Source organism: Xiphias gladius, chromosome 5 (genome assembly GCF_016859285.1).
Source record: "Xiphias gladius isolate SHS-SW01 ecotype Sanya breed wild chromosome 5, ASM1685928v1, whole genome shotgun sequence".
NCBI lineage: Eukaryota > Metazoa > Chordata > Actinopteri > Istiophoriformes > Xiphiidae > Xiphias > Xiphias gladius.
The window spans coordinates 649,381-661,632 of NC_053404.1; the positions used below are offsets into that span (position 1 = coordinate 649,381).

The 12,252-nt window shown below is 50.3% G+C and overlaps 1 protein-coding gene across 1 annotated transcript in view; it reads left to right on the forward strand.

The window, feature by feature from the left end:
- Nucleotides 1-5,694: 5,694 nt before the first annotated feature.
- The window catches only part of LOC120790170 (guanine nucleotide exchange factor VAV3), an 85,499-nt gene continuing 78,941 nt past the window's right edge, over nt 5,695-12,252 (forward strand). Inside the window, exon 1 of the mRNA XM_040127520.1 lies at nt 5,695-5,951. Coding sequence (XP_039983454.1) covers nt 5,745-5,951 — 207 coding nt within the window. The 5' untranslated portion in view covers nt 5,695-5,744. The remainder of the gene's footprint in view (nt 5,952-12,252) is intronic.

Below are 12,252 nucleotides of genomic sequence, written 5' to 3' on the forward strand. Positions count from 1 at the left end.
GCTCTCTCTGTTCCACTCCACTGCCTCCACCCGGACAGTTCCCCAGCTGATCCCCTCCGCTGTTCCAACTCTGATGAAACCCTGCAAGGCCTGGCCAGGCTCCACTTATCCCAGGCCTCTCATGGGTAACCCAGCCCATTGATTTCTCTTCTGACCTCCTAAAACAGCAAAATGGAGTGCTAAGGGTAGGGTCAGGCAATCAATAGCAGTTAGAAAACGGTGAACGAAAGCTGCTATGGTCGTCTTCAGTGTTGCATCTGGGTCGCGGTTGTGGATTTCATTCTGGGAGGAAGGCTGATGATGTTTACCGTAGCTGTGCCAAAGTCCTGCTCAGGCAAACGTATTTACTGAAATGTTACATCAAGGAGGAGGAAATTTGCTGCTTTGCATTAAAGAACAGAAAGGATTATGCGCTGTCTCGGGGGGTAGAAATGAGAGTATGAGTCTTCAAATCAGGGTCTCCTCACGAAAAAAGCCCTACATTGAAATACACATAAATACATGAAGTCACAGGTACAGCTGAGAGATCGTTCTTCATCAAGTAAGTCTGCAGCAAACAGAGAGCATTGGCTTTCTGTGGTGGGGGGGCGGCATGCCCTTCACAGAGAGGATAAAAGAGCTGCACAAATAGATCAGCCCTTACACCAGATCAAGTGACACAATGATCAGAGTGAAGCTCTGTAAATTACAGCCTGGCAGCACTGCAGGAAGATATTGATGGAGTGCAGACAATGTGGCAGTGTCCATGTGTTGGGGGGGTTGCAGAGCTTTGGGGGCTTTGATCATGTGGCAGGACGGTGGGAGGGGGGTGGGGGGATGGGGGTGGGGGTGGGGGGTGCCACTCTGTTACTTGAGGCCAAAACTTGCAAAGCAGCAACGTTTAACAAGGAGGGCATGCATGCGGCACTTTCACCCTAACACTGTTGTTGCTGGTATGGAGCAAAATACAGCTGAGACGAAGCAAATCAAAAAGCTCGTTATCAAAGAGCCTGGTAGCAGGGCAGCTTGGTTGCCTGGTTCAGGGCTGACATTTCCAGATTTGACTCTTTTTTTAGCGCCACGGCTCTAGAGATGACAAAGTCGGCCTGTTGCTCCGTCATTTCGATCCAGGCCGAAATATCCCAGTAAATATGGCAATGAATATCTGTCCGGACATTCACGGTCCCCAGAGGATGGATTGTTCTGCCTTTGGTAATCATTGAGTGTGGTCCAGACATTCATGGTCCCCTGTTGTTAGCACTGTCACTGTGAAAATATTAGCGTCTAGCTTAGCACTGCTCCCAGTAACCCCGAGGAGCTGCCAGCAGACCTGTAAACTCTTACGCTGTGTCCCGGATGTGTTTTCTTTGAACGACTGCTGTCTGCTCTCAGTCAGCGCACTTTATTCAGTCACTCTTCTAATGTGAACACGCTACACATTAAAAACCTGCTCAGAATCGGTGTGTCGTATGCATGTTGTTAAAATATTCCTGGCTGCGACAGATCACTTAGCTCCACCGGTCGCAGCGAAGCACCAGCACCCTCCCCACTGTTTTAGCGATGCCTGTGCGTGAGCCGGTCGGTGTACCTCCCCCGTCAATCAGCATGTCGGTAGCGAACAGACTCGGCTGTAACCCTTTCTTACATGCTGTCATGGTGATCCAAGCAGTGTGGACGCATCATAGTATTCTAAGTGCTGACCTTGGACCCCTATGACGTAAGAGATGTTTGTAACGTGGAGTAAAACCTGAATAAAAGTTACTTTGAGTTACTTTTCACTCCAAAGTTCTGCTTATGACATCCGTAGGTTATGGTGCTGTGGCACTAGCCCACAGTTGTTTCACTGTTCAGCAGAGTCACTGTTCTGTAGTGAGCTGTTATGTCCGGTACCGTCATAATTGTCAATGCGAACCTAAATGCTGCTCCTTGAATTACATGTGATCATTCATAATCTTGAATGCAACTTGAATGCAACATTTTCCTCATTTTCCAATAGCTATGGTTACTCTGAAAAATACATTGATATTTGAAGGTAATAAGACCCTTTGACAGGCACACAAATGGAAGTAGGACAAAAACACAGTTTTTACAGAGCTAGAGAGATCACTTACAGGCTTGCAAAATCTTGGCGGAGATATATTTTGTCATCGTCTTCTTTTTTTCGGTTGTTCTTGTTATTGCTCATCTTCAGTGGCCCGGTCTCATTTGATTGTCGAGGCACTTTAATAATTTGCTGTGGCAGTAAAAAGAATCCTGGCAGGAAGATCACATCTGCCATATGTGCCCCGACAAAATCACGCTGTTTCTTGGAAGCTCGATTGGTTAGTCATTATCTTCCAGCGCTGGTCATATTCCAGGTGAAATAACCCAGAAATAGGCAAATCATTCCTCTTTGCGCCGAAGGAAAACCGAAGGCAATTACGTTAAGTTTTGATGCTACGGTGCTACGAAAACAGCACAAACAGATTATTTTGGATTATCTACATCAAGGCAATTCAGTGTGAAATGCTTTTCTAAAACCAACTGAGAGTAATGCTGTTTTCCGACGGAATGAGTGCCGTCAACACCCGAGCAGTTCATGTATATTTTGTGTGAAAATGGCACCAGCACTGAAAAGCTACGATAAAGCATCCTCGGTACTTTGTGTGTGTGTGTGTGTGTTTCCCCTCAGCCCCTGTGCAGTAATAATCAGAGGAACGCTGATAATTGCCTGGCTGCATGGCTGAAACTGAGACTGAGAAGAGTGCTGAGAGGTATGCCAGCGTCCGGCCGCCAGTCGACTCTCCCGTCATCCGTGCTACGCCAGCCCTGGCGTCCAGTGTGCAGCCAGTGGAGGACAAGGCTGGGTGCTCACAAGTGAACCACACAGACTCCCTCCACTCTCCCTCAGGCTTCATCTGCATACAATGTGGATAGACAAAAGAGTAGGAGCGTTGCCATCCCTACCCTTCTGACATCCATCCAAGTCTTCTGCACAAATATGAAGACAAGAAGTGCAGATGAGGAGCTGAGACACGGAGAGAGTGAGTGGGGAATTCAGGATGACAGAAGAGTTTACAGCTGCAAATGCCGGAGACCGGTCTTCCCAGTACTGTTTGCACAGACCCGTGTGTTCAGTCGCTGAATGTAAATGCAAATTCATCGACACAGATTCTTTCTATTGAGCCATTTTTTTCCTGTGAAGTCTGTGGATGGTATTTCCATCTGGAAAATGAAATCAGCCTGACTCTCCCCATCATTTCTGCACATACTGTATCCAAGCAGCTTCATCGGGCGCTCTCGCTGTGACTACCGGCACCTTTCTGCACACACCGGACCACATACAGAAGATAGCTGTGTTCATTTCGCGTACATACGTATACGTTCCTGTCCTGCAATGCATCCCTTTTGCAATAGATTAAGAAAGCTCTACTTTTATCTTTTCTGTCTGTGATGCCTTTCACTGCTGCTCTTCCGCACATCCTGATTTAGAAGTTTATATACGTCTATTTACTCCACAGTCTTTGTGTAGATGAACGCTTTTTGTGGTGCTAACAGCCCCGCAGGAATCAATAAATTGTACTGCAGATGCACTCTACTGCTTCTCGTTCATGTCCGGACAGCACTCTCTGCAGTCTTCGACTCTCGGCCCGCCGCACCACTGGACCGGTTGAAGCTTCGCCGTCTTGCTCAAGAGCCAGTTGGTGGTTCAGCCGTTTCACAGTCGTCGGCGGGTTGTCTCAGCCAGTCGTGTTTGTTCGGACACAGGTACGAAACCGGCACCTGGCAAAGATGCAGCGCAGGCAGCGTGCGCATACTGCGATACCCCACATCCTTTCCGTTGCCTTTACTGAGCTACTTGAAGCATTTCATTCAATGCCTGTGAGGTCTCACCAGAGAACTCGGCGTACATCTGAATCAGAAGACGGTTTCCTCATTTAACCCCCACACAGATAAATGTTAAACCCAGTGTCAGTTAGACCATATAGTGGCTCAGCCGTGTTCTCAGCGAGGTGATAATCAGCTCTATGCACTTACAAGGGGAATGTGTTAGAAATGTTAATGCTTTGCCCTTTTTATATTTTAACACATTTCTGTCTCTCTCACGGGGCATCGCCGCAGTGCATTTGTGTAAAAAACACTGTCATGCAGATAAAACCCTCGGTCTCAAACCATGGAAGCAAACCGGTGCGTGGCATTCATTCGTTTACAGTAACAATCACATGTCGCTTTTTCACCAGACCTTTGGGTTGGAGAAAAATCTGACGCTGTCGTTCTCCAAATCAGAGAGATAACAGTGGTCGAAAGTAGAGACGGCTTTCTTAGACAGAGGAAAGACACCTAAGAAGGTGACACTGTTACTTTGGAGGAGACAATTTGGGAACCCGCTGGTGGTCCCGTCCCCCCCAGGGGAGGGTTAAAGGCAGCCAAAGGGGACTGACTATGTGGTTTCTCTATAGTGAACCTACATACGCAGTTTTGGATATGTGAAATCATAAATGAAACTCAATGGCTACTGTCACTGTGTGAAACCGCCCAGTCAGTAAAGGCCATGAAAACGTATTTCCTTTTAAACAGCTGCTATGTACCTTCCTACATCCCTTTTCTTTTTCAAAATAAGGAAGCACAATGCTGTCCTGCTACCTCACGCCCAACAAACCCAAAGGACGGTTAAATAAAGAGGAAAACCAGAGGACCGGGCTCCCAGCGTCGGTCTGGGACAGGAACAGGATGACGCCTGACATTCAGTCGTTTTTAGATACCGAGTGCGTCTTCATCATATTCAGCACAGGCAGACAAAACACACATCTGCTCTTAGAGGAGCCAGAACTGACAATCGTGCAGAATGCAAAACGAAAGGTTGGGAACACGTGAGATGCACCACTGAACAAGAACGCGCCGACATTCATGAACACTGCAACTACATACTGTATTCAGATGAAGGCAACGTATTGATACAGCGGTCGATCATACGACGTATTGATCAGTTATACCCCGGATATCCCAGAAGATACGTGCAGAATTATAGGGGACATAACGTCAGGAAGTTAAGCGCCATCCTATTCTGCGGAAAGTGACATATAACAGTGCTCGGATGAAGGAAAGTGGGTCCGGCTCTCAGCCGGTTTCTTTAATCCTCACATGCCAAACTTTATGATTAGACTCTGTGCAGCTGGGGGGGGGGGGTCTGCACACGGAGAAGGGCCCGGGCATCAAACCCGATCAAAGTGGCTGGAAAAAATGGCAACCGACAACGGTTCGTTGACACAATCAAAAGAAGTTCCTGCTCTCTTTGCCTTTCAGCGGCGCGTCCGTCGCTCAGCCAGTGAGGTTGTCGGCTACATCTCGGCGTTTCTCTTGCTGTCATTTCATACAGTACACAGGCAGCCTATGGGTGGCAAGCGGAAGAGGTGAAGAACGGGCCGAGGGGGAGGGAAGAGAGACACGGATGGAGAGAGAGAGAGAGAGAGAGAGAGGAAGAGAGGGGGAGAGCGCAGGGTGCGCTCCATCCACCGCCTCAGTACACCGGACTGTCATCCTTGCAGCGGCTGCCTGCATCTCCGCCAGCTCTGCGTTCGTCTTCGTCGGATTTACGGTCGGCGGATACGGAATGGATGCGATTTAGGACGCACTGTCGAGCCGTCAGCGGTCCCCCCCCCCCCCCGCTAAACAACAGCAGCAAAAAAAAAAAAGATCCAAGAACCAAGAACCCAAGAACAACAAGAACAACAAGAAGAAAAACCAGAACAGATTTCCTCCCAGCTCCTCCGGCCGAAGTCAGAAAAATGATGGAGTACTGGAGGCAATGCGCGCTGTGGTTAATAAACTGCAAGGTGCTCCCAGCCAACCACAGGGTTACATGGGAGTCTGCACAGGTATTTGACTTGGCCCAGACCCTCCGGGATGGAGTCCTCCTGTGCCATCTGCTCAACAACCTGAGACCCCAGTCCATCAACCTAAAGGAGATCAACCTCAGACCGCAGATGTCCCAGGTAAGACGCCAATGTGCACGTCTCTCCTGTCCGGTCCTCGCTTCGTCGCCGACCCACAACGTAGCCACGATGGAGCGAGCGCAACCAGACCTCGTCAGAATTAGGTCACGTTTAAAGTTTTCTTGCTTCTCGGCATCCGTGCATAGATGCTAGAACATCACCGAATCCCACTGTGAATGACAATAATTATATATAAAATCCGTCGCGATTCCGTCCACAGATTAGCACTTGGTTTGGAGAAAATTTAAACTTTCTCAGATCTTGGCCACGGCGCTCGCTACCGCCCCCACCGTGCGTTCCGGCGGCGGAAAACCGTCCAACAGAAGGCGCTAACAAATGATAAGAGATGAAATCTCGTTCACTCAAGTCAATGCCGAAGTAAATAGGTGCTCCATACCGGTACGATTAACTCTTTGTTATGGGTTTGTGTCTGAAGTCTTCCCGACCGTGAGCAAGGAAACACTAAACTGCCAGAGAATTAGACGGAGTTCTGTAGCCACCGACCTGGACCCACTTAGTGCTGTATCGAAGTTAAAAATCGGATTCTTTTACTTCACTTTGTGGTGTCCGTTACTCGCTGCAACCGATACTCATGGACGGCGCCGATCAGCGCCGATCAGCGCTGAGCAGCGCTGAGCAGCACTCTGTACCCGGGGATCCTCGACCTGCCCCCGCTAGGTGATGCAGACATGCGGCGGAGGGGGCCGGAGTGACGGTACGGGTCTGTCGCGGGCTGTCCCGGCCAGAGAGGTGGATTCGGCTCGCGGAATTAACAGCACGCCCGAGCAACCAGGGAGTTTAGTAGGACAGCTTTATATCCAGGCTTGTCTGGCTGGACAGACGGGCAGGCAGACGGGCAGGCAGACAGGCTGATAGAGAGGCAGACAGGCAGACAGGCAGACAGGCTGATAGAGAGACAGGCAGGCTGACAGAGAGACAGACAGGCTGACAGAGAGACAGGCAGGCAGACAGACAGGCTGATAGAGAGACAAACAGGCGGGAAAGCAGACAGACAGACAGGCTGATAGAGAGGCAGAAAGGCAGGCAGACAGACAGGCTAACAGAGAGACAGGCAGGCAGGCAGACAGACAGGCGGGAAGGCAGACGGGCAGGCAGACAGGCTGATAGAGAGGCAGACAGGCTGATAGAGAGGCAGAAAGGCAGGCAGACAGACAGGCTAACAGAGAGACAGGCAGGCAGACAGGCAGACAGGCTGATAGAGAGACAGGCAGGCTGACAGAGAGACAGACAGGCTGACAGAGAGACAGGCAGGCAGACAGACAGGCTGATAGAGAGACAAACAGGCGGGAAAGCAGACAGACAGACAGGCTGATAGAGAGGCAGAAAGGCAGGCAGACAGACAGGCTAACAGAGAGACAGGCAGGCAGGCAGACAGACAGGCGGGAAGGCAGACGGGCAGGCAGACAGGCTGATAGAGAGGCAGACAGGCTGATAGAGAGGCAGAAAGGCAGGCAGACAGACAGGCTAACAGAGAGACAGGCAGGCAGACAGGCAGGCAGACAGACAGGCTGATAGAGAGGCAGACAGGCTGATAGAGAGGCAGAAAGGCAGGCAGACAGACAGGCTGACAGAGAGACAGACAGGCAGGCTGATAGAAAGACAGGCAGACAGACAGGCTGATAGAGAGGCAGAAAGGCAGGCAGACAGACAGGCTGACAGAGAGACAGACAGGCAGGCTGATAGAGAGGCAGACAGACAGGCTGACAGAGAGGCAGACAGGCTGATAGAGAGGCAGAAAGGCAGACAGACAGAGAGACAGACAGGCAGGCTGATAGAGAGGCAGAAAGGCAGACAGACAGACAGGCTGACAGAGAGGCAGAAAGGCAGGCAGACAGAGAGACAGACAGGCAGGCTGATAGAGAGGCAGAAAGGCAGGCAGACAGACAGGCTGATAGAGAGACAGACAGGCTGATAGAGAGGCAGACAGGCAGGCAGACAGACAGGCTGACAGAGAGACAGACAGGCAGGCTGATAGAGAGACAGACAGGCTGATAGAGAGGCAGACAGGCAGGCTGATAGAGAGACAAACAGGCAGGCAGGCAGACAGACAGGCTGACAGAGAGGCAGACAGGCAGGCTGATAGAGAGGCAGAAAGGCAGGCAGGCAGACAGACAGACAGGCTGATAGAGTGACAGACAGGCAGGCTGATAGAGAGACAAACAGGCAGGCAGGCAGGCAGACAGACAGGCTGATAGAGAGGCAGACAGGCTGATAGAGAGGCAGAAAGGCAGGCAGACAGACAGGCTGACAGAGAGACAGACAGGCGGGAAGGCAGACAGACAGACAGGCTGATAGAGAGACAGACAGGCTGATAGAGAGGCAGACAGGCTGATAGAGAGGCAGAAAGGCAGGCAGGCAGACAGACAGACAGGCTGATAGAGAGACAGACAGGCAGGCTGATAGAGAGACAAACAGGCAGGCAGGCAGGCAGACAGACAGGCTGATAGAGAGGCAGACAGGCTGATAGAGAGGCAGAAAGGCAGGCAGACAGACAGGCTGACAGAGAGGCAGGCAGGCAGGCAGGCAGACAGGCTGATAGAAAGGCTGATAGAGAGACAGACAGGCAGGCAGGCAGACAGGCTGATAGAAAGGCTGATAGAGAGACAGACAGCCTGATAGAGAGGCTGATAGAGAGGCAGAAAGGCAGGCAGACAGGCAGATAGAGAGACAGACAGGCAGACAGACAGGCAGACAGACAGGCAGATAGAGAGACAGACAGAGAGCTGTGGCCACGTGGCTCCTGTTTGTCAGATACCATCTGCTTCAATAACAGAACAGCCGGAGCCAGGACCAGATTAGTATTCACCTTCATGACAGTGAATGTGGATGTCTGGCTTGGTGACAAGGCACAGTGAAGTAGACACTCACCTACCGAGCCTGCGGACCTGCACACACACACTCACACACACACACACACGCACACTAAAGTATATTATTCTGTAATGGATGCCCCTAATGCTCTCATCTGATCCAGAACAGGTGATAAAGGCTTGAATGTCAGTCTTATGTCGTACCGCACAACTTATGGAGAGGGTCGTCAGGCTGGTTTCCTGGAAAAGAGCTCTCCAAACTCGATGTCAGGGTGGAGCGGTCAATATGACGTCCGCTCCAGCACACGGGTCGAGTGGACAGTTTAAAAGAGCACGGAGGACTTTAATGCGATCAGTGGGAGTGGAAAGCAACTGCGTGAGGATCCGTTTACTCGGAGATTTCAGAGAAAACTAGATTGGGGCTGTAAGAGGAGCTGACTAGTCCATTTATTGTTAGAAGTTAGGCTAGAACCAATACGGTTACTGGTAGAGAGTCACCGGAGGTTCAGTGTTTGCCGTCAGCTGTGACATAGTGACATACAGCGGAGCTGCCGTGGGTAGAGGCGCCGTGGGTAGGTTGCTTATGCTCGGTGGATGGCCCGGGTTATTTATAGGCGCAGTTTGTTTTATGCACGGCTGGATGACTTACTCACACTGAGGCGGTGATCAAACTGGATTCAGAGGCAAATTAGCAGGGGTTGTAGGCTCAGGTGCCCGGGAGCATTGGCTGCACACAAGCACTACTCTTGGTGCCGTTGGCTTGTAACTACAGCGTTTTTGGAAATGCATTTCCCATAGGCCATCTGCCAAGCAGATAGAGAGTCTGGTGGGAAATCTTTTTCTGGTCAAGTTTGAGGGTTTTAGGTGGATCTCGGTTCTTTGCCGCAGTGGTTAAACTGTTGATGAAAGCCAGCTTCTGATGCAGAGGGCATCACCTCCTGTTCGCCAGAGGAGTTTTACAGGGAAACACCTGCAAGACTCATGAAACACCTATGGGTTCAGTTACCGGTGTGATAAATGGATCCAGCATGTACATGTAGTAATGAATTATTTACCACTGCTTTATGTGTGTGTCAGCGGCTCACGACGTGCGTCTTCCCCCGTCCCACACACCCGCACCGCCTGATGCCGGGTACCGCCTCCCTCTAGGAGCACATCACTTTTGGATGTCAGAGCCCCCCCAGCAACTTTCCTCCCTCTTTCTCCCCCAGAGTTAAATTTACATAACTGAGGTTGGGGTCCCCCCCCCCTGCATAATTCATGAGGGCCGTGGCAGCTACTTTATCATTGGCCAGTATAAACACATGGGACGCCACTGTGGCCTCACCCATGGGACCCGTGAGATGGAAAGACAAAGGCAGAAGGGACAGGGCTACAAAGAGACTGTCTGGCCTCCGCAGAGACATCTCTGAGGACATAAAGGGCCCTGAAGGGGTAGTGCGCCGTGCTACGTTAGCTACGTAATTAAAGCACAATGCATGAGAGGCTGTGGAGGGTTCACATGTGTGATGGCGGCATCAGAAGGGGCAGGTTCTCATTCCGCAACAATAATCGTGTGTATAATTTGAATACGGTAAACAGTGTGTCAGTTCTGATCAGAAGTGGATTCGCAAGGGCAACAAAGAGCCGGCAAACTACTCGTACGCGGGATGAAAAAGCAGTACGGTTATTAGGTGAAGCAGCTGGGATCAGTCTACTTACTGATGAAATGCTTCGCTCTCTGCCGTAACATGATGAAAGCGCAGTGAGCAAATACTGGGTGATCGGAGAGCCCATGTTTGCTCTGTGCATGTACGCATGAAATTGTGAAGTTTACAAGGTTTAAGATGGAGAGCTCAAATTTCCAGTTAAGGGCTTAAGGTCAGTGCAAAGCTAAATTTCCGCCCTCTGTGATCATCGTTTTACAGGCCTAGACGCGGCTCAACCACAGCAACTGCTGCATTTTGCTGTTCTACCAGAGCAAACACCACATAATCAGTGGTTGTTTTTGTCCTGCTCTGTGGGTTTAGCATTAGGAGGAAGTATGGGTTGCTAGTCAAACAAGAAGCGTGCACTCTTTCCATCCTTCTTTTCCTTGAACCGTTTGGGTTGGTGTCGTGCTGAATCTCAGTGTTTACTGAGAGGACTGCCCACGTCTTTCAAACTGGGCCTGTAGGAGCATTTGCCTCCTTGAACGGGTGTGTGTTTTTCTGTCTGATGCTGCCTAAAAACAAGCTAGCTAGGGGCCCGGCAGTGTGACAGAACGACACAGTCTGCTGGAGCAAAGCGCAGCCATTCAGGCATCCATTTAAAACACACATACAGCTGCTTAATGCGTAAAAGTGAGCTCGTGTCGGGATTGAAATACAAATCTTGAAAAGATAAGAATTTGTTGAGCCTTCGCTCTCCCTGTTTTCCACGAGCCAGGACAACAAGCTGCCGATTCCGAATAAGAGCAGCAGCTGAAAACGTCCGTCACAGACCAGCTGTGAGCCTCGACATGAACAGGAAATCAGGAAATGGAATAGAGGAAGGAAGTGAAACTAAACATGCGCGTCATCAGGCTCAGACCAAAGCACTGAGATGCCAGGCACGGTGAAGAGAAAAGCCGCCTCCCTCTTCACCCAGAAAAAAAACCCACATTGCTCTTCATAGAGGCGGCTTCAAAGACTTCGGGGCCCGTTCTGCATGTCTGGAAAGTGAAAGTGAGAGAAAGACAGAGCCTGAGTAAGAGTGGGGCCCGATTTTAACGAGCGTTTCACAGAGACACAGAGTATGTCCACACAAGAAAAACAAGAGGGTAAAGGCGGATTCTACACCAGCACGGAGATGCCACCAAGCCTTTCTTAACCCAGTCATGAATGAATGATGTGTTTATTTTAAAGTGGTGCAGGATACAGAGACATGGAAGGCTACATGTACTGGACAGGGCACGCAGAGAGGCACTGCCGATACAGGCCATCGATTTATTACGCCAGAGCATAATAAAGGAAAAGTTGTCGTCCTGTGAGAAGGCGACTGCGACGGCGTAGCTAAGACGTCACACAACTGTCACTACACTGATCGACGGACGGACGATGTCTTTCTGTGACGCCGGTGGACAGGTTTGCGGCAGCTGCGTCGTTTCACCGGACGGACCGACCCGAATTTGACCGTGTATTACATTTGGACATGTAGTACACTGGGAGAATACCGTTATACATTATACATGGCATGTATGTATATTTTATCAAGCTGAGACCGAAGTTGTGTGATGTCAGACAGCGAAGAGAAAGGCTGGTTTCACACAGTGAGCTCTCCGTACGGCAGCCTTCAAAGGCTCCGCTCGCAGAGACAAAAGTTAGAAAAAAGATGGCGTGGGAGCCTGCGAGTACTTTCTCTGCAGGATCCAAAAGCAAATCAAGACACTCTCTCTCTAACTCCTATGGACTCAGGCAACAGGATTTAAAACCTGCAGCCACATAGCAGACTGCGAGTCTGAGCAAAAACAT